At 44.7% G+C, this 15,595-nt stretch overlaps 1 protein-coding gene across 1 annotated transcript in view; it reads right to left on the bottom strand.

The window, feature by feature from the left end:
* Window positions 1–14,506, bottom strand: part of PTPRN (protein tyrosine phosphatase receptor type N) — a 29,687-nt gene extending 15,181 nt beyond the window's left edge. The window contains exons 1-15 of the mRNA XM_056852037.1: window positions 14,479–14,506; window positions 12,627–12,677; window positions 11,871–11,984; window positions 11,535–11,640; window positions 10,308–10,491; window positions 9,368–9,683; window positions 9,116–9,232; window positions 7,593–7,627; window positions 6,630–6,955; window positions 5,984–6,070; window positions 3,619–3,698; window positions 2,459–2,523; window positions 1,777–1,989; window positions 855–1,070; window positions 81–228 (exon numbers count right to left, since the gene is read on the bottom strand). Coding sequence (XP_056708015.1) covers window positions 81–228; window positions 855–1,070; window positions 1,777–1,989; window positions 2,459–2,523; window positions 3,619–3,698; window positions 5,984–6,070; window positions 6,630–6,955; window positions 7,593–7,627; window positions 9,116–9,232; window positions 9,368–9,683; window positions 10,308–10,491; window positions 11,535–11,640; window positions 11,871–11,984; window positions 12,627–12,677; window positions 14,479–14,506 — 2,086 coding nt within the window. The remainder of the gene's footprint in view (window positions 1–80; window positions 229–854; window positions 1,071–1,776; window positions 1,990–2,458; window positions 2,524–3,618; window positions 3,699–5,983; window positions 6,071–6,629; window positions 6,956–7,592; window positions 7,628–9,115; window positions 9,233–9,367; window positions 9,684–10,307; window positions 10,492–11,534; window positions 11,641–11,870; window positions 11,985–12,626; window positions 12,678–14,478) is intronic.
* Window positions 14,507–15,595: the final 1,089 nt, after the last annotated feature.

The following is a 15,595-nucleotide window of genomic DNA, read 5'->3' as shown; positions in this document are numbered from 1 at the left end:
GCCAGGGCCATCAGGAACAGGAGTGTGAGGAAGAAACCTTATTTCATGCTGCACGTGTGTGGCAGTTGTTATGTACTCACAGGGCAGATAATCCGGGTTACGGTTTTTCTTGCTGTTTGCTTCATGCTGGGCTGCATCGCAGGAATTAGGTTCAGCCTGGTATGCACATAGTGCTTGCCACTCTTTGGCTAACCGATCACGGTTGCGCAGATGGTCCTCCATGTACGCCTGGGGTGGGCAACAACATAGCTATCACCTTCTGAATATGGCAGTGCATTGGAGTTCATATGCATATGGCAGAAAGATTGCTAACAACCATGGGAATAAAGGCAGATTGATCACTGCTACTACTTGAGATTAGAAGGGCATGGGCAAGCATGGTGTAGTGGTTAAGAGCGGTGGTTTGGAGTGGTGGAGCCTGATCTGGAGAACTGGGTTTGATTCCCCTCCTCCGCATGAGCGGCGAACGCTAATCTGGTGAACCAGGATGATTTCCCCGCTCCTACACACAAAGCCAGCTGGGTGACCTTGAGCTAGTCACAGCTCTCTCAGCCCCACCTCCCTCACAGGGTGTCTGTTGTGGGGAGGGGAAGGGGATTGTACGCCGGTTTGAATCTCCCTTAAGTGGTAGAGAAAGTCGGCATATAAAAACCAACTCTTCTTCTTCTTCTTCTGTTAAGCATGAGGCCTGATAGAAACTCCCACCATTTCAACCACCACTTCTACATGAGACAGTGACAGATCTGTGGCATCCTCAAGTTTTGGGGAAAAGATATTTGGCAGCCTTGCACCTTCACAAGCCTGTCCCTGCCCACCACATTTACATAAACACAAAGGATTCAGCCATATCTCACCAAGATCATGTGCCCAGTGGAGATGTCCATGTTGGATTGCACAGGCTCCTCACACCAGGATGGTGTGCTGCTGTGGGAGCTGGGGCTGGCCTGGGGTGCATCACTGAACTGCGAAGAGACACTGCTCACACGGGAGTTCTCAGCTGGGGCAGGGACAGGGGGTGTCTCTGCACGGCCAAACAATGACTTAGCAGCCATGTGCTGCCGACACAGCTCCTGTAGGAGAGAAACAGCTGCAACTACTATTGCACAACAGCCTTAGGGATGGCAGCCCCCAAAGGGAGAACAGGGAACTAGCCAGAAGCAAAAAAAAACAAAAACAAACCCCAAGATCATCCCAATAGCAGGAAAGTAGTCACAATTCTCAAACTGCTGAGGAGTTATGGGTTCTGTATCCAGGTCTCCAATTCCAGATATTCATGGAGAAATCAAGCCTTATTTTAGCCCAATTTCCAGACCATTTTGGGGACTGAAACAGCCTTGGTCACCCTTAGGCACTTTCCATGCCTGCCAGGCCAACATATGTTGCTTCAGCACCTGATTACACATGAGGGCAGCTCCTGATGGGGTCACCTTGCTGCTCCTTGGCAAAGGTCATCTGAAGCACAGCACTATGCCAAGCAGCTTTGCATCTGTGCAGCAGCTGCTTTTCCCAGTCTTAGAATTAATCGTCTTATCTTCCAGAGAAGAGGCCATGTCCCTTGGTCTGGTAGCTACAAACCGGCACGACAAAGAGAAGAATCCCTTGGCAATCAGCAAGTTTTGAGGCAGGAACACAATATGATCTCTCCTTTCTTCAAGGGTTTGTCCTTGATGCTGTGTGCCTCTTGCCATTCTCAGTGGCCCAATTCTGGGCCAAATTTACTATGCATTTCATCAAGACAGGGTATGTGTGTCTGGAATACTACCCCCACTGCAATACCTGGTACTCAAAGGTGCTATCAGCTGCTCCTTCAGGCCCCAGCCCAGCCAGCCGCTCTTTCTCACGTTGTTTGGCATGCTGACGCAAGCAGAAGACCACTGCAGCAGCAATGACAACGCCTGCCACACAGGCCAGTGCCACGAAGGTGAGCAGCACTGAGCGAAAGGTGTCACCGAAATGCACGGGGCGTGGATATGTTGCAGCCTCATCGCGCTGTGGGAAGACAGGCATCAGAACAACTGAGCTTTAACTGGGCAAAGGAAGGACGCTCGGTGGCATGCAAGAGAGTGTCAATCAGGGCTCATCTCAATCAGCTGCCACCTCCAATCCTCCCCCTGGAACAAACACCATTTGTTCCTCCATCATCCTTGTAGCATGAAGCCACATCAAAAGTGCTGCTGCTCCTTAGAGATGAAAGTTCTAATTTCTCCATTCTCAGCCCCCTAAAACGAGCAGTTTCCACTGGACTTTCACTCTGTAGTTCACACACAGCTAGCACATCTCCTCCTCATCATGGCATGGCATATTGCAAGTAGGACAAACTGTTATGTGACCCTCTCCTGGTCTTCAGGTACCAGCGTCTCCCCTTTCCAGCTGGCAGAGGATTCAGAGTGCTCTAAGCCCCATTTTCCCCAATGCCCACCAGAGCCCAAGTGCCACAAGCCAGTTCTAGTTGGCTTACCTGCCCCACACCTGTCTGTAGGATCTTCACTCCCACCTCGGACTCCAGTTGTGGTTTTACCAGAGCTAGATTGGAAACCGGAGCAGAAAAAGTATTGTTATGGAAGGTCTGTCCTTGGGGGAGAAGAGGCATGAATGCTGGAAGAATGGGAGCTTTAGCCTTCTCTCTCCCAAGACAGTCAAATCTACTGTCTCCAAATTGTCTGATACTATGTGTTTGATTCTCTTACTTAGACGGCAAAAAATATAAGGCTACCAACAAATGTTCTGCATCCTGAGAATTCTTCTTAAAAGAGCCGGTGGGTCAATAAGGCCCTGAAGTCATTGTCCATGTGGCAATGCAGACAGCATTTCCAGGGTCCTTGATGAACAACAACCAAGGAGGAGTCCTGCGCACTTACCAACTACCACCATAGAGCATTAACTGAACAAGGAGGCCACCTTGGAAATTCTGATCTGCCTGGCACAGGTGCTGTTACATTGCACCTGCCCAGATACAAAACAGTAACTTCACTAACCAATACAGACCAATGCAGACCTCTACACAGGCTCAACACTTGTACTATGTAGGCAAGGCCATTCCCTCCACCCCCGTCAGTATGGCTCCAAGCCAAACTATGAACAGGAGACTGGGTAATTGAAGGGGTTGGAAATATATTTGTCTGAATTTTGTGCACAAGGTCACCACAGAGCCTGGGAAATGGGAAGGTGCTACTGGAGGACAGAAGCGGCATACCTGTTCTAATCAAGCTTCTTGTGTGTGTTTTTCTGAAGGTGTGTATGTCTGCATGTGGAGGGGGTGGCATGATGGTTCTTGGCAGCCCTGAAGGCAGGAAATTATAAATGTGAGCATACCTGTCTGCCCCAACCTCTCCATGCCTTCTAGCAACAATACGTGTACTAAGAAAGAAGCCTCACCTTGCAGCCAGTCTGCCTGCAAACACACCATTATGACAGGCACAAGGTAATGTATACCAACACAAAAGTGATGGGGAAGTCAGTTCATTGACAGCAACATAAGTTTTACTAAGTTATAATGTTGGAGGGCCTCCCACATCCATTTGACTGAAAACAACTGCCAGGCTCCAGCTACAGCCAGATTGGAGAGATGACTCTGACACCCGAAGACTTCTCATATTGTGCCGCCATTAGTCAACTTACCAGCCCTGTTGGCCACATCGCCCAGTGATAGGTTTTGGTGATTCTGACGGATGCGGAAGGTGAGGGCTGGGCCCACAACACTGCAGAGAGAAATGTCTGAGGTTACAAAGATATTGTTTACCCACCCAGTGCCCTTCTCTGTCTCTGGCTGCCGAGCAGGATGATAAGCTATAAAAAGGAATTTTCTTTCTTCCTTCCTGCCTTCCTTTCTAGAAGCTTGACTCAAGGCATCATGTTAACTTGCTTAAGTTACTAAGAAGAAACCAAAATTTGTTTTACCTAAGACCCACTGTGTTTTACCTCAGGGTAAGAAATTATACCACAATAATTATCTTGAGTACATAGAGCTGGGCCAAGTTCCAAATTCACCCCCCCCCAAAAAAAACCCTATAATCTGAGAGAGGGAGGATTGGGCTGGGTTATCTACTCATGTAAATAAGAGTTTTTTATTCAAGATAACAGATGAATTAGCAGCTCTCAAAGCCATCTCAGTTAACCCAACTAGACCATGACTTGATTATTTCTTTTGCTCTAGTAGACAGCCCAAAAAATTAGGAGCCAAACTTCAGTATTTTGTATTTAAATGACCATATTTTCTAATTATTGTTACCCTAACCTCTTCAGAGCTTCTCATAATTTTATTGACATTATGACAGAAGTGTTGTAGTATGTGTAAATACAGGCATAATCCTGGTGATCATCACCTCAACAAAAAGAATCAACCTCTAACCCAGCCTAATTTTTCCAGTTTCTCATAATTCTATTGTTTGTTTGTTTGTTTTTAAAAAAACACTTACATGAATATTGAAACCAGTATACAAAGCAACTGGTTAAGAAACAAATTCATCCACCAGTGACTAGTGGAGAGCCTCAGGGATCTGTCCTGGGCCCTGTGTTGTTCAATATCTTTATAAATTATTTGGATGAAGGAATAGAGGGGATGCTTATTAAATTTGCAGATGATATACTAAATTGGGAGGAGTAGCAAATATGGTAGAATCAGAGCCAGGATACAGGATGTTCTTGACAGGCTGGAGAACTGGGCTAAAACTAATAAAATGCATTTCAACAGAGATAAATGTAAAGTTCTGTATTTAGGTAGGAAAAATCAAATGCATAATTATAGGATGGGGGAGACTTGTCTGAGCAGTAGTGTGTGCGAAAAGTATCTTGGGGTCTTAGTAGACGAAACACTGAACATGAGTCAGCAGTGTGATGCGGTAGCTAAAAAGGCAAATGCCATCTTGGGTTGCATCAACAGAAGTATAGTGTCCAGATCACGCAAAGTGATGGTATCGCTTTACTCTGCTCTGGTTAGATCTCACCTGGAGTATTTTGTTCAGTTTTGGGCACTGCAATTTTAAAAGGATGTAGACAAGCTGGAACGTGTCCAGAGGAGGGCAACAAAGATGGTGTGGGGTCTGGAGACCAACTCCTATGAGGAAAGGTTGAAGGAGCTGGGTATGTTTAGCCTGAAGAGAAGAAGACTGAGAGGGGATATGATATCCATCTTCAAGTACTTGAAGGGCTGTCATATGGAGGGTGGTACAGAGTTGTTTTCTGTTGCCCCAGAAGGTTGGACCAGTACCAATGGGTTGAAATTAAATCAAAAGAGTTTCTGTCTAGACATTAGGAAGAATTTTCTAAGAGTTAGAGCGGTTCCCCAGTGGAGGTGGTAAGCTTTCCTTCCCTGGAAGTTTTTAAAAAGAGGTTAGATAGCCATCTGTCAGCAATGCTGATTCTATGACCTTAGGCAGATCATGAGAGGGAGGGCATCTTGGCCATCTTCTGGGCATGGAGTAGGGGTCACTGGGGGTGTGGGGAGGGGAGGTAGTTGTGAATTTCCTGCATTATGCAGGGGGTTGGACTAGATGACCCTAGTGGTCCCTTCCAACTCTATTAATCTATTATTCTATGATTCTATCAATGAATGGTGTAAAGTTTACATATAATCAAGAAATGATAAGAACTTTGTGCACATTATTTTTTATGTCACACAACAAAACATTCTGAAGCAAAATGATAAATAAGCTTTGTACTTCTACTGAGAACTGCTGAGAGATGCTTTAACAAAATAATTGCTAAAAAATACTTGGCACCGCTATGAAATTTCTAGATCCTGGGGCAACCTGGCACCTGGGATTTATCGACCCCACAGCTCCACAAACATGCCTTCACTGAAATTGAGGAAAATCATTTGCAAGCATTGGGGATCCCCAAAGACCCCTCACTCAAGCATCTTCCAGCACTCTACACCCTGCCTCTCCAGGTTATTTCCCTCTCTTGAGGCACCAGAGAACCACACACTCTAGTTCCTCATGGATCATCCCAGGACTACTCAGCTAAGATTTTACCCTACCCTCACCTGATGTTGATGAAACTGGCAGTTGACAAGTGCACATGTTCAGCCAGGATCTCCAGAAGCCGGATGCCAGCAGCAAGGCCCAGTGGCCTGCGGGTGGTAGAAGAGGAAGCAAGGAGCCAGAGGGGCAGCATTCATAAGAGACACAACAGGTGGTGGAGAGCAAGTGGATAACAGCTTGTCCCCCACCCCCCTTATCAGGAATGCCCAAGTACCAGAGTAAAAAGTTTTAGGGCTGTGTGTGAATCAGCAAAAAGGGGAAAACATTCCTCACTCCCCTTAACCAGGTGCCTCATTCAACCCAGCTCCTTGTGGCTTTCAGATTACATCCACATTATATCATTCCTCCCCATTTTATAAAGCACAAGCCACATTTTTTGTGATTTTTCCCAATCCCTCCAACTGTACTTGATATTTGCCTTACCATCCTAAAGGGTCATCTGTTGGCAATATATCAATGCATGGCTAATACCAACATATCTGCCTTTTAGGATGATATAATACACATTTATCCAATATCTCACAGCTATATTACCCTTGTTTATTTTCACCTCTTAAATGTTTGAAGATACCCCTCCCTCCCACACCAATTGACCCTGTCTTTTTCTTGGCCCCTCCCTCTTTTCCATGCCCTCCCCCCCACTCTCACTTCTGGTCGGTGACAATGTAGCCATATTCCTCAGCAGCCAACGCCGTCTCTGTCCGTTCTTCGGCCCGGCCACCGGGCCCCCCGACTGGTGAATGGCTCTTCTTCACAACCGCCTGCCTCTCAGGACCAGTTTTGTCCCCCTCACCAGGGTGCAGGGGCTCAGGCTGTTCTGGGGAAGCCGTTGCTGTCCAAGCCAAAGCCTTGGTGGGGCCAAGTGCCTCAACCTGAGCCAGAATCTGCCCCTCAGTGGGGCCAGAACTAACATAGCTCTCTTGAGAGGGTGGCAGTTCTGGCTTATCCTCATGTTGCATTTCAGCTTCTGTCACCTGAGGAGAATTATAATGATAATTAAAAAAAAAATAGCATTTATGCCAAATTTTTGAATGTAAAAAAACACTCCACATATATTTTATTGTAAACCTTACAAGAGTCTCGTAAGGTAGATCATTATTATTCCCTTATTGTGGCTTGAGGCTGAGGCTGAAAGAGAGTATGTAACCTAAGACAACCTAGTGAATTTGGGGCTGAGAGGAAATTTAAGCCAGGGTGTTCCTGAACTAGAACTCTTGTCTCTTTGCCATTACACTATACTGGAGAAAGGCATAATCACCCGCCAGCATCCCACAGCTACCACAGTGATCCTACTCTCTGCTCTAACCAGCTCTGCAGATCCCCTGAATCTGAAACAGAAGCCCTTCAGTCAGCATCTCTGGGCCAGCCAGCTCCGCCATCAGTCTTGACGTGTGATGAACCACACACTTCCTCCCTGTCACAGGCTGCCCACCAAGAAACTGGTTCTCAGAAAACAAACAATAAAGCCAATCTTGGCAAAATTTACACCTCAGAGGAATATATTAATTCATCAGTCCCGTATTCAGATAACCACTTCTTCACAGGGAAAGGAATGTATTTTAAGAGGTCCTTAAGAGACTGTCCCAGACAGTTAGGAGAAGCTGCACTTACCCGCTTAGACTCTGGGGCCTCTGGTCCAAGCCCACCTGTTAGGGAGATAATTTGACATGAGAAGAGCTTCATTTTAAAATGATCATTATATATAGAGCCAAAGCTATCTGGAAGCAATCAAAAGAACAACTCCTCCCAGATGAACCCCTGCCCTCAGTTAAGACCACCCTCCAGCCTTGTGAGACATGCCCCCACTTTCAGAACCAAGATGGGTGGGCATCAGGGGTGGGGGCCTTATCTGTTGTGGCATTAAGACTCTGAAATTTTTGAGACCCCTGTTCTAGGCCTTAGGCAAAAATAATTTTATTTTCCCAAGCCTATTGTTGATTTGTCTCTTTCCATTTTCTTTTTGCTGGCTAATTGATGGTTACGTTGCCTAGTGTTTTTGTTTTTATGTTTCTAACCTGAACTCTTATTGATGCTTTTAATGATAGTATTATCACTTCTGTTGATTTTAGCGCTGCTGGGTTTTTACTTCTGTATGCTTTAATGAATATTGCAAGCTGCTTTGGAAATACCTTATTCAGAATGAGGGAAATAATTATTTTAAGTACAGAATAATACATAAGAGGAAAGATTTTGGAGCGTAAGCCTGCCCAAAAGTCACACTGTCCACTTGGAAACTCTCTACATTATTCCCAGAGTGGGGTTTGCAGTTCCAAACAGTACAGGAACCACCTGCTGCACAAGTTCAGACCTAAGGTCTGGCTCCTATTAGGAGAAGATCCTCAGCTTACGCTCCAAACTGCCAAGTTCTGTGCTGTTGCTATTAAAATACGCAGAACTTTATTAGAGAACGATCGCTAGAATATTTTACAATTTTATCAATTTTAAGGCAATAATTTTAATCAGGGGTTGTTTTTATTGATCTTACATTTTATTGATCTTTATGCCTGAACTGACCCGAGAAGCTAAAATGACTAAACTGAGGCTGTCGTATTTTGGTCATGTCATGAGATGACAAGAGTCACTGGAAAAGACAGTCATGCTAGGAAAAGTTGAGGGCAGCAGGAAAAGAAAAAGACCCAACAAGAGATGGATGGACTCAATAAAGGAAGCCACAGCCTTCAATTTGCAAGATCTGATCAAGGCTGTCAAAGATAGGACATTTTGGAGGACTTTCATTCATAGGGTCGCCATGAGTCGGAAGCGACTTGACGGCACTTAACACACACACACACCTTTATTTGTAAGGGCAGTCTGTGATTCTGTGGTGCAAAACTATTGAGTCTGGAAATTTTGATGTGTTGGCATGTGATTGGTCAGTTGACTGTATTAATGAAATTTGAATTTGACCTAAGGTCTGAGATTGAAAGACACATTCCAGGTGAAGTTCTCACTCAAAATTAGCCCTGGCCTCAGGGAGCTTTGGTCAGATTAGTAGCAGCATAAAATAGCTTGTTCCCTTATAACCCAGAGGTGTTTCATCCTAGACACAGCCCTTCCCTGCCTTCCCAGCTATAGCCATCCCAAGGGCCCACAGCTTTTCTCCCAGATCTTTTTATACACCTCACCATTCTTACCTGGACTTTGGAGGAGCCGGAGTAGACTGATGAGTGAGCTGAGCTGCTGGGGCCTGAGGTCCTGTAGTCTGATCCCATAGCTGTCAAGCACTGCTGAAAGTCTCTGTATGGCTTGGTCTACAGACAGAGTGGTAGAAGAGATTAACATTTTGTTGTTGCTTTTCTACAGTCACCAGGCCTTCAGCACTCAAATAATAAGCTATTCGGGTGCTTAGGAGGTGTTTCATTGCAACACAGGGCGAGAGGCCTTACTTGGTTCTTCCGGGGGTGTCCAGGGTTCCCCTCCATCTTCAGAGTGGCTACCATCGTCCTGAAGGGAGCTTTCTGTTCTGGAATCCTGTTTGTGCTGATCCCTAGTGCTGGATTGACCCTTCTGCTTCTGTGTCAAGTAAAGGGTTCCCAGATCTTGAAAAAGCTGGCCTCCATCCAGTCCCTGCTGCCCCCTATATGAAGGGGCAGTGCTGACTCCAAACAGGCTCTTTGAGGCAGCAGACCGGTCCAAGAGAATGGGGGCCTCAGGGCTCCGAGGACTGGTGTTGTCCTGGAAGGGGCCATCTGGGTAGCCAAACTGAAATAGGAACAAGGAGAGAAGAAAGCCCTTAAGTGCCCTGGGAAAAGAGGCCACCAGGCAAGGTTCACATGAATCTCTCTGCCATGCCAGGAGACAGGCTCAGGGTATCACATCCAAAATTAAAATTACATTTCAAATGCATTTAGAATAAGTTTGACATTTGAATTTTAAATGGAAAGTGTAAACTACAAGTTAAAACCATTTAAGTGGAGAAATACAATTTATCTATAAAGAGCTTGTATAAAGTTATATACTCACTTCCCATATGCTATAGCTCATTAGAGTTATACTTCTAGGCAGGCTTTCTTTTCAGGTGGAGCCATAGCTCAGTGCTAGAGCAGCAGCAACATGCACCTTGCCTGCGTAAGTGCCCTGGTTTAATCCTTGGCACCTCCTGCTTAAAAAGGGTACTCAGAGTAGGTGAGACTCAGCCTGGTAAACCAATCAATGCTTTGAGTCAGGATGAAGTCAACTTCACATGCATAAAAAAATCCTTATATTTTAGTGAAGTGGGTCAAAAATAAAAGATAACCCAATGATAAACATATAGGCCAAAGCTTTCCATCAGCAATTCCATCTGTTGGCTGACAAACTATAGCAGCAGCTTTGATGAAGACACACCTGGTAGTGGGGGTAGGAGGAGAGAAAAGCCTCCTCATAGCCAAACTCAGGATGAGAGGACAGCAGCAGCTCCAGATACCGCTGCAGGAGTGCAGGAGGGAGAGGGGGCTGGCGAGCAGCCTGGAAAGAGGCAGGCTGAGGTGGTAAAGAAGACCTCCTGGGAACCAGGTGGATTGGTGAGAACCTAGGAAGAGGACATTCAGTCAAAGGCAGGATACTTGGTTGCCATAAAAAATGCATATTTTTCCAACCCTCCAAGAAACATACTGAATGCTGAAGCAACAAAGAGTCTCACAGCACTTTCAAGACTAAAATGTACTTTTGGGATGAGCTTTCGAGAGTCAGAAACCACTTCAGTGGGAGTGATCTATACATATTCTGACGGGAGCATTTATTTTTCGACTATCTTTTTTCAACTGTGCTATGTAATGCAATCCAAGTTCTGGGATCCAGGGCCTTCCAGCCTCTCTTTGTAATAATCCTACTACCTACTACCATGGTCACACAGCCCAGATAACCTACAAGAACTGATGAATCCTACTAAACTTTTTCTGTAGCAGATTTGTGTACATATGTATCCTATTTCTCTGCCAACAGAACACAACACTTCATGCATCTGAGAAAGTGGGCTCTAGCCCATGAAAGCTTTTGCAGCAATAAATTCATTAGTATCTAAAGTGCCCCAAGACACTGTGTTCTTTTGGCTTCAACAGACTAGCTTATCTACCATTTTTGAATGTATCTTGCTTGCTAGAATCTTATCACAGCCAGTGCCTCTAAACTCATGCTCTGCAGGCAAGATATCCCACCAATATAATCAGCATTCTCAGGCCAGTGTCCATTGCTTGGAAAATGGGAACAACATTATGGGAATCTCTGTTTATACTGCATCCTTCTAAACTTCTATAACACTCTTTCTCTGCTTATTGCCCCATTGATATCTAGGTTCACATGATGGTTCACCACCTCCAACTCAGCTTGGACATTTCCCTTTCCTTGAGTATCAACAGATTTTACTCTCAGCTCAGGAGAACACAGGCCAGAATGGTTTCTCAAATTGTGTTGGTGTCCCTTTTTAAATTGCCCTTCTGAATAACAAAGGAATGGTTATCAGATAGAATCCACTTATTCTCCACTAGGTACCCCCACCCAATTCTTGCCTGCAGATATTGGCTAAAAATTAACAACAGCTACCCTCACATATGTTTTCCAAACTGTTCACCTGACCTGTCCTCCGACACCAGGTCCCACGATGGGGGAAGGTGAGCTGTGGGTATACGTTCCATTTCCTGGGAGATCACGTACTGTGTGATGTCATCCTGCCATGATAAACCTGTCATGAAGATGAAAAGTCAAGACTGTGGCCAGGAGGAAGCAAAAAAGCCAGGCACTGAGTCCTGTCCTTACTGGACCTTCCCACGCAACGTTTCCAAGGCAACAGGAAGGCAAGAAAAACTTCCCCTCTGAATATTCTTCCAAGCTTTGTGCAACACTGGCCCTGTTCCCCCCCCCCCCCCCCCGCTCATATGCCCATTCCTCCTTCTCCAACTGATGGCCACTCACCTTGTGCCATCAGGTGCCGGAGCACAGCCTGCAGACGCTGCAGCACAGGTGCTGTGACTTGGAAGTAGGGCCGGTTTTGTAGTGAACTTTCCTGGCACTGACCAAACAAGCCATCTGCAAGTACAACATGGCCACAGAGTCAAGCTGCCAGGCAAGCAGGATGGTAATGAGCGGCTGTCATGCAACCAAGGAGGAACATCATTGTAGTGTAGTGAATCTATACCGAAAACATAATATGGTTTAGGCCAATGGCAAAAGGGTGCCCCTCTTGCATGTGAGGTGCAGAGAGACAAAGGGGAAACCGTTTCAGAGGATAGTCACGCTGGTCTATAGTAGAAGAGGCCAGTAGCACCTTAAAGACCAACAAGATTTTCGGAGTATGAACTTTTGAGAGTTAAGCTACCTTCATCAGGTATGGAAGGAAAACAGTTTTGTCCTGGAGGGGTAAACAAAGTACCATTCCTTCTCTCTGCCCAAAGTGGAGTTATACTATTACATTGCAATAATTAAACTGTGATATCAAGGAACATTTGAAGAGTATGTCAGCTCCACAGGGGATAAGCTCTGGGTTTATCCTGTAGGCATAAAGCCTTTCAGATCAGATGCTGCTATTCGCAGTGTCATCCACCACCTCACCCCATCCCAAATATACTTCAACAAATTGAGGAAAGCCAACTTACAAAACTCCCAGGAGATGCTTTGCACCTCCACAGCAATCTCAAGAACCAACCTGTAACCCCACCTCAATTGACTTACCTTGCACGCAGACCTCCTGCCCAGAGCACAATCTCCTGTCAAACAGGCAGCCTGGAAAAAGACACAAGGACAGGTCAGAGTTCCCTCAACTGAGAGACAGGGAATTCCGGAAAGATATTGCTTTTTTTCATAGTCCACCTGTCCCACTGTGAGCCAAGGCATTTTACTACTAAAAATAATGCAGTAAGCACTGTATAATAGATGCAACCAAGCCTGGCAGAGGCAGGACTGAAAACACACCCTAGCATGCACCTTATCCCTCCAATCAGTCTTCTTCCAGCCTTGGAACCTTCCTACAACTTGAACAGCTCTTCTGCTGAAGAAGAGGAAGAAGAAAAATAGTTGGTTTTTATACCTCCCTTTTCTGTACCTTTTAAGGAGTCTCAAAGCGGCTTACAATCACCTTCCCTTCCTCTCCCCACAACAGACACTTTGTGAGGTAGGTGGGGCTGAGAGAGTTCTGAGAGAGCTGTGACTAAGCCAAGGTCACCCAGCAGGCTTCAGGTGGAGAAACAAACCCAGCTCACCAGATTAGAGTCTACCACTCTTAACCACTACTATACCACACTGGCTTTCTGGAAAGTGCCTTAGGCTTGAAAAGGGCTTTAAACTTGGTTGGACTTGAATTTAGCTCTTCTACTGCCACTAAATTAAAGCTATTACACTGACAGTGCCAATATCTTTCAAATCCAGTAGGAATGTCCTTGTATACAAACATCTTGGATTCAAGGGTCACAAGTCATTTACGAAATGTTGGCTATGGATTCATGTTTTAGTTACTACCTTTAACACAAACTACTTGGATAAGAATTATCAACATAAATTCTATTGTGAAATAGAAGTTGATATAAAAATGTGAATGTGACTTATATTTATTGCATTATGTAAGGATTAATCAAGGTACGGGATGTTGCTGAAATAGACAAGGTTAACAGATAAAGTAAACAGAAGGGACCAACATGCACGCTCAACTGTGGAGAAAAAGAGACACCACTTATTTCCTACTAAAAATACACACACTATAATTTTATATAGGTGGCAAAAAAGAAACTATTAGACTGCAATATGCTAGGTAAAATATACATCTAAAATTATCTTTGATGCCAGGGTTGTCCAGGTGCCCCTGTCACCACACCATAGTAATTAGTACAGTTAGAAGACAGGAAGTTATTAGCTTCCAAATGGAAGTGGATAATACAAGTATACAAAGTGATTATATTTTTAAAAATAGAAGTGAATTTTGACCTTTTATTTTTTGACAGCTATGAGAATAAAAATCTCACCAGAAACATTGCATGACCTAGCAACTGACTCTCCCCCCACCCCAAGTTATATATAAAACCATAAGCATCTTGCAGAAAGGCTTGTTCCCTTTAAAAGCTACTCTTGGACAGATATGAACAGCAAAGTGTTAACAGGTAATTGAAATAATTAAATCACTGAAAATGGTAAATCTCCAAGTCTGGATAGGTCTTGGATTTAAAAGTTTATTTATTTTTTAAAGAGAAACTGGCACTGCATCTATCAGCAGACGTGAATGAGATACCAAAATGTAAAAAAGAAGAACCCAATACCTGGAAGGAGGCACAAACTGAAGCAATATTACAAGGCAAACAAACTGTTTCATCACTATTAAGCTAGGATTCAGGCATTTGCAAATCAGTTTCAGCAAACAGATTTGTTAAAAAAAAACAAAAAAACAGTTCCCTGATTATATGATCACATACAATGCAAGTTGGTTTGGCAGTTGATGGATAGCGGCAGCAATCAAGAGGACATTAAGCTCATTTATATCCCACTGAAATCAATTGGATATAAGTGCACAGTTAAATGCTTGATGGGGTAGTCTTACAAGCTGGTGTGCTGGCACCCAAGCGCATAGCTTAAGGATACAAGGCTGAAAGGATATCAGCAAACTGCTGAAGCCAACAGAATCTCCATCCAAACTGCCAACTATTTGGTGGCTGGAAGAAGGTGGGGTGCTCGGCCCACATGCCAGGGGCTTTAATAGCCACTCTGCTCTTCCTCAGAATTAACCAGCGGCTATTAAGGAGATGCTGATATGTACCACACCAGTGCCTTGTGCACAACTGTTTCCAGGCAGCATCAAAGGACAACGATAATATGGAAATATTTCATCCATTGCAACAATTGCCCTGGAGCATTTAGCAATAGAACTACAGCTTATCAAGAGACCTGAATGAAATCCAGGGGTTTACTCTAAAGGCACTCCAATGCAACATGGGAGCTGATGGTTAGGAAAAATAATTTAAAGTGGTGAGGGTTTGGCAGAGTGGGTACATGGCATAACAGAGGAACAACCCCTACCTCCAACAGAGACAATGTACATTAAGTCCCATGGACACTGACCCTCAACAGCCCAGGCCAAGATGACATAGTAGGCCACCTTTATTTCCAGTTCACCCAACTCTAATTGCTTTACAAAAATGCTATAGTGAACCTGCTTAGCCCCCAACTTAAGCCAACCCGGAAAGAGGTTTCACATGGGACCATCCCAGAAACTGCTGCGGTTTCTGTATTTGTTGTGCAAAAATAATAATAATAATAACCCCCCCCGGTAAATTTCAGGTTCAGGTTTATTGGCCCCCCCCCTTTTGTTTTTTGTTTTTTTGTAAACCCGGAATAAGCTGAATACCCATACCAGTAAATTTCAGTGTTAGGGCTATTTCCGGGTTTACCGAAAAATTCAGTCCCATTAGAGTCTATGGGGATTTTCTTCCAAAGCTCCTGGGGGGGCATTTTTGGAGGTAGAGTCCTCAAATTTGCAGCATGGCTGCAAGGAACTCTCCTTTGATGGTCACTAAAGTCTGGTGAACTTTGGGACAGGGGGTCCAATTTTATGGGCCTGCAAAGGGGTCACCTTCATCCTCTAGGCATTTGAGAGCTGAAGCTGTCCATCCGTTTTCAGGTTCAGAAGTTCAGCGTTAACAACGACTGGCAGAAAGAGC

Source organism: Euleptes europaea, chromosome 6, assembly GCF_029931775.1.
Source record: "Euleptes europaea isolate rEulEur1 chromosome 6, rEulEur1.hap1, whole genome shotgun sequence".
NCBI classification, from domain to species: domain Eukaryota; kingdom Metazoa; phylum Chordata; class Lepidosauria; order Squamata; family Sphaerodactylidae; genus Euleptes; species Euleptes europaea.
The sequence above is the reverse complement of the archived record's forward strand: the minus strand, read 5'-3'. Positions and strand labels throughout refer to the sequence as shown.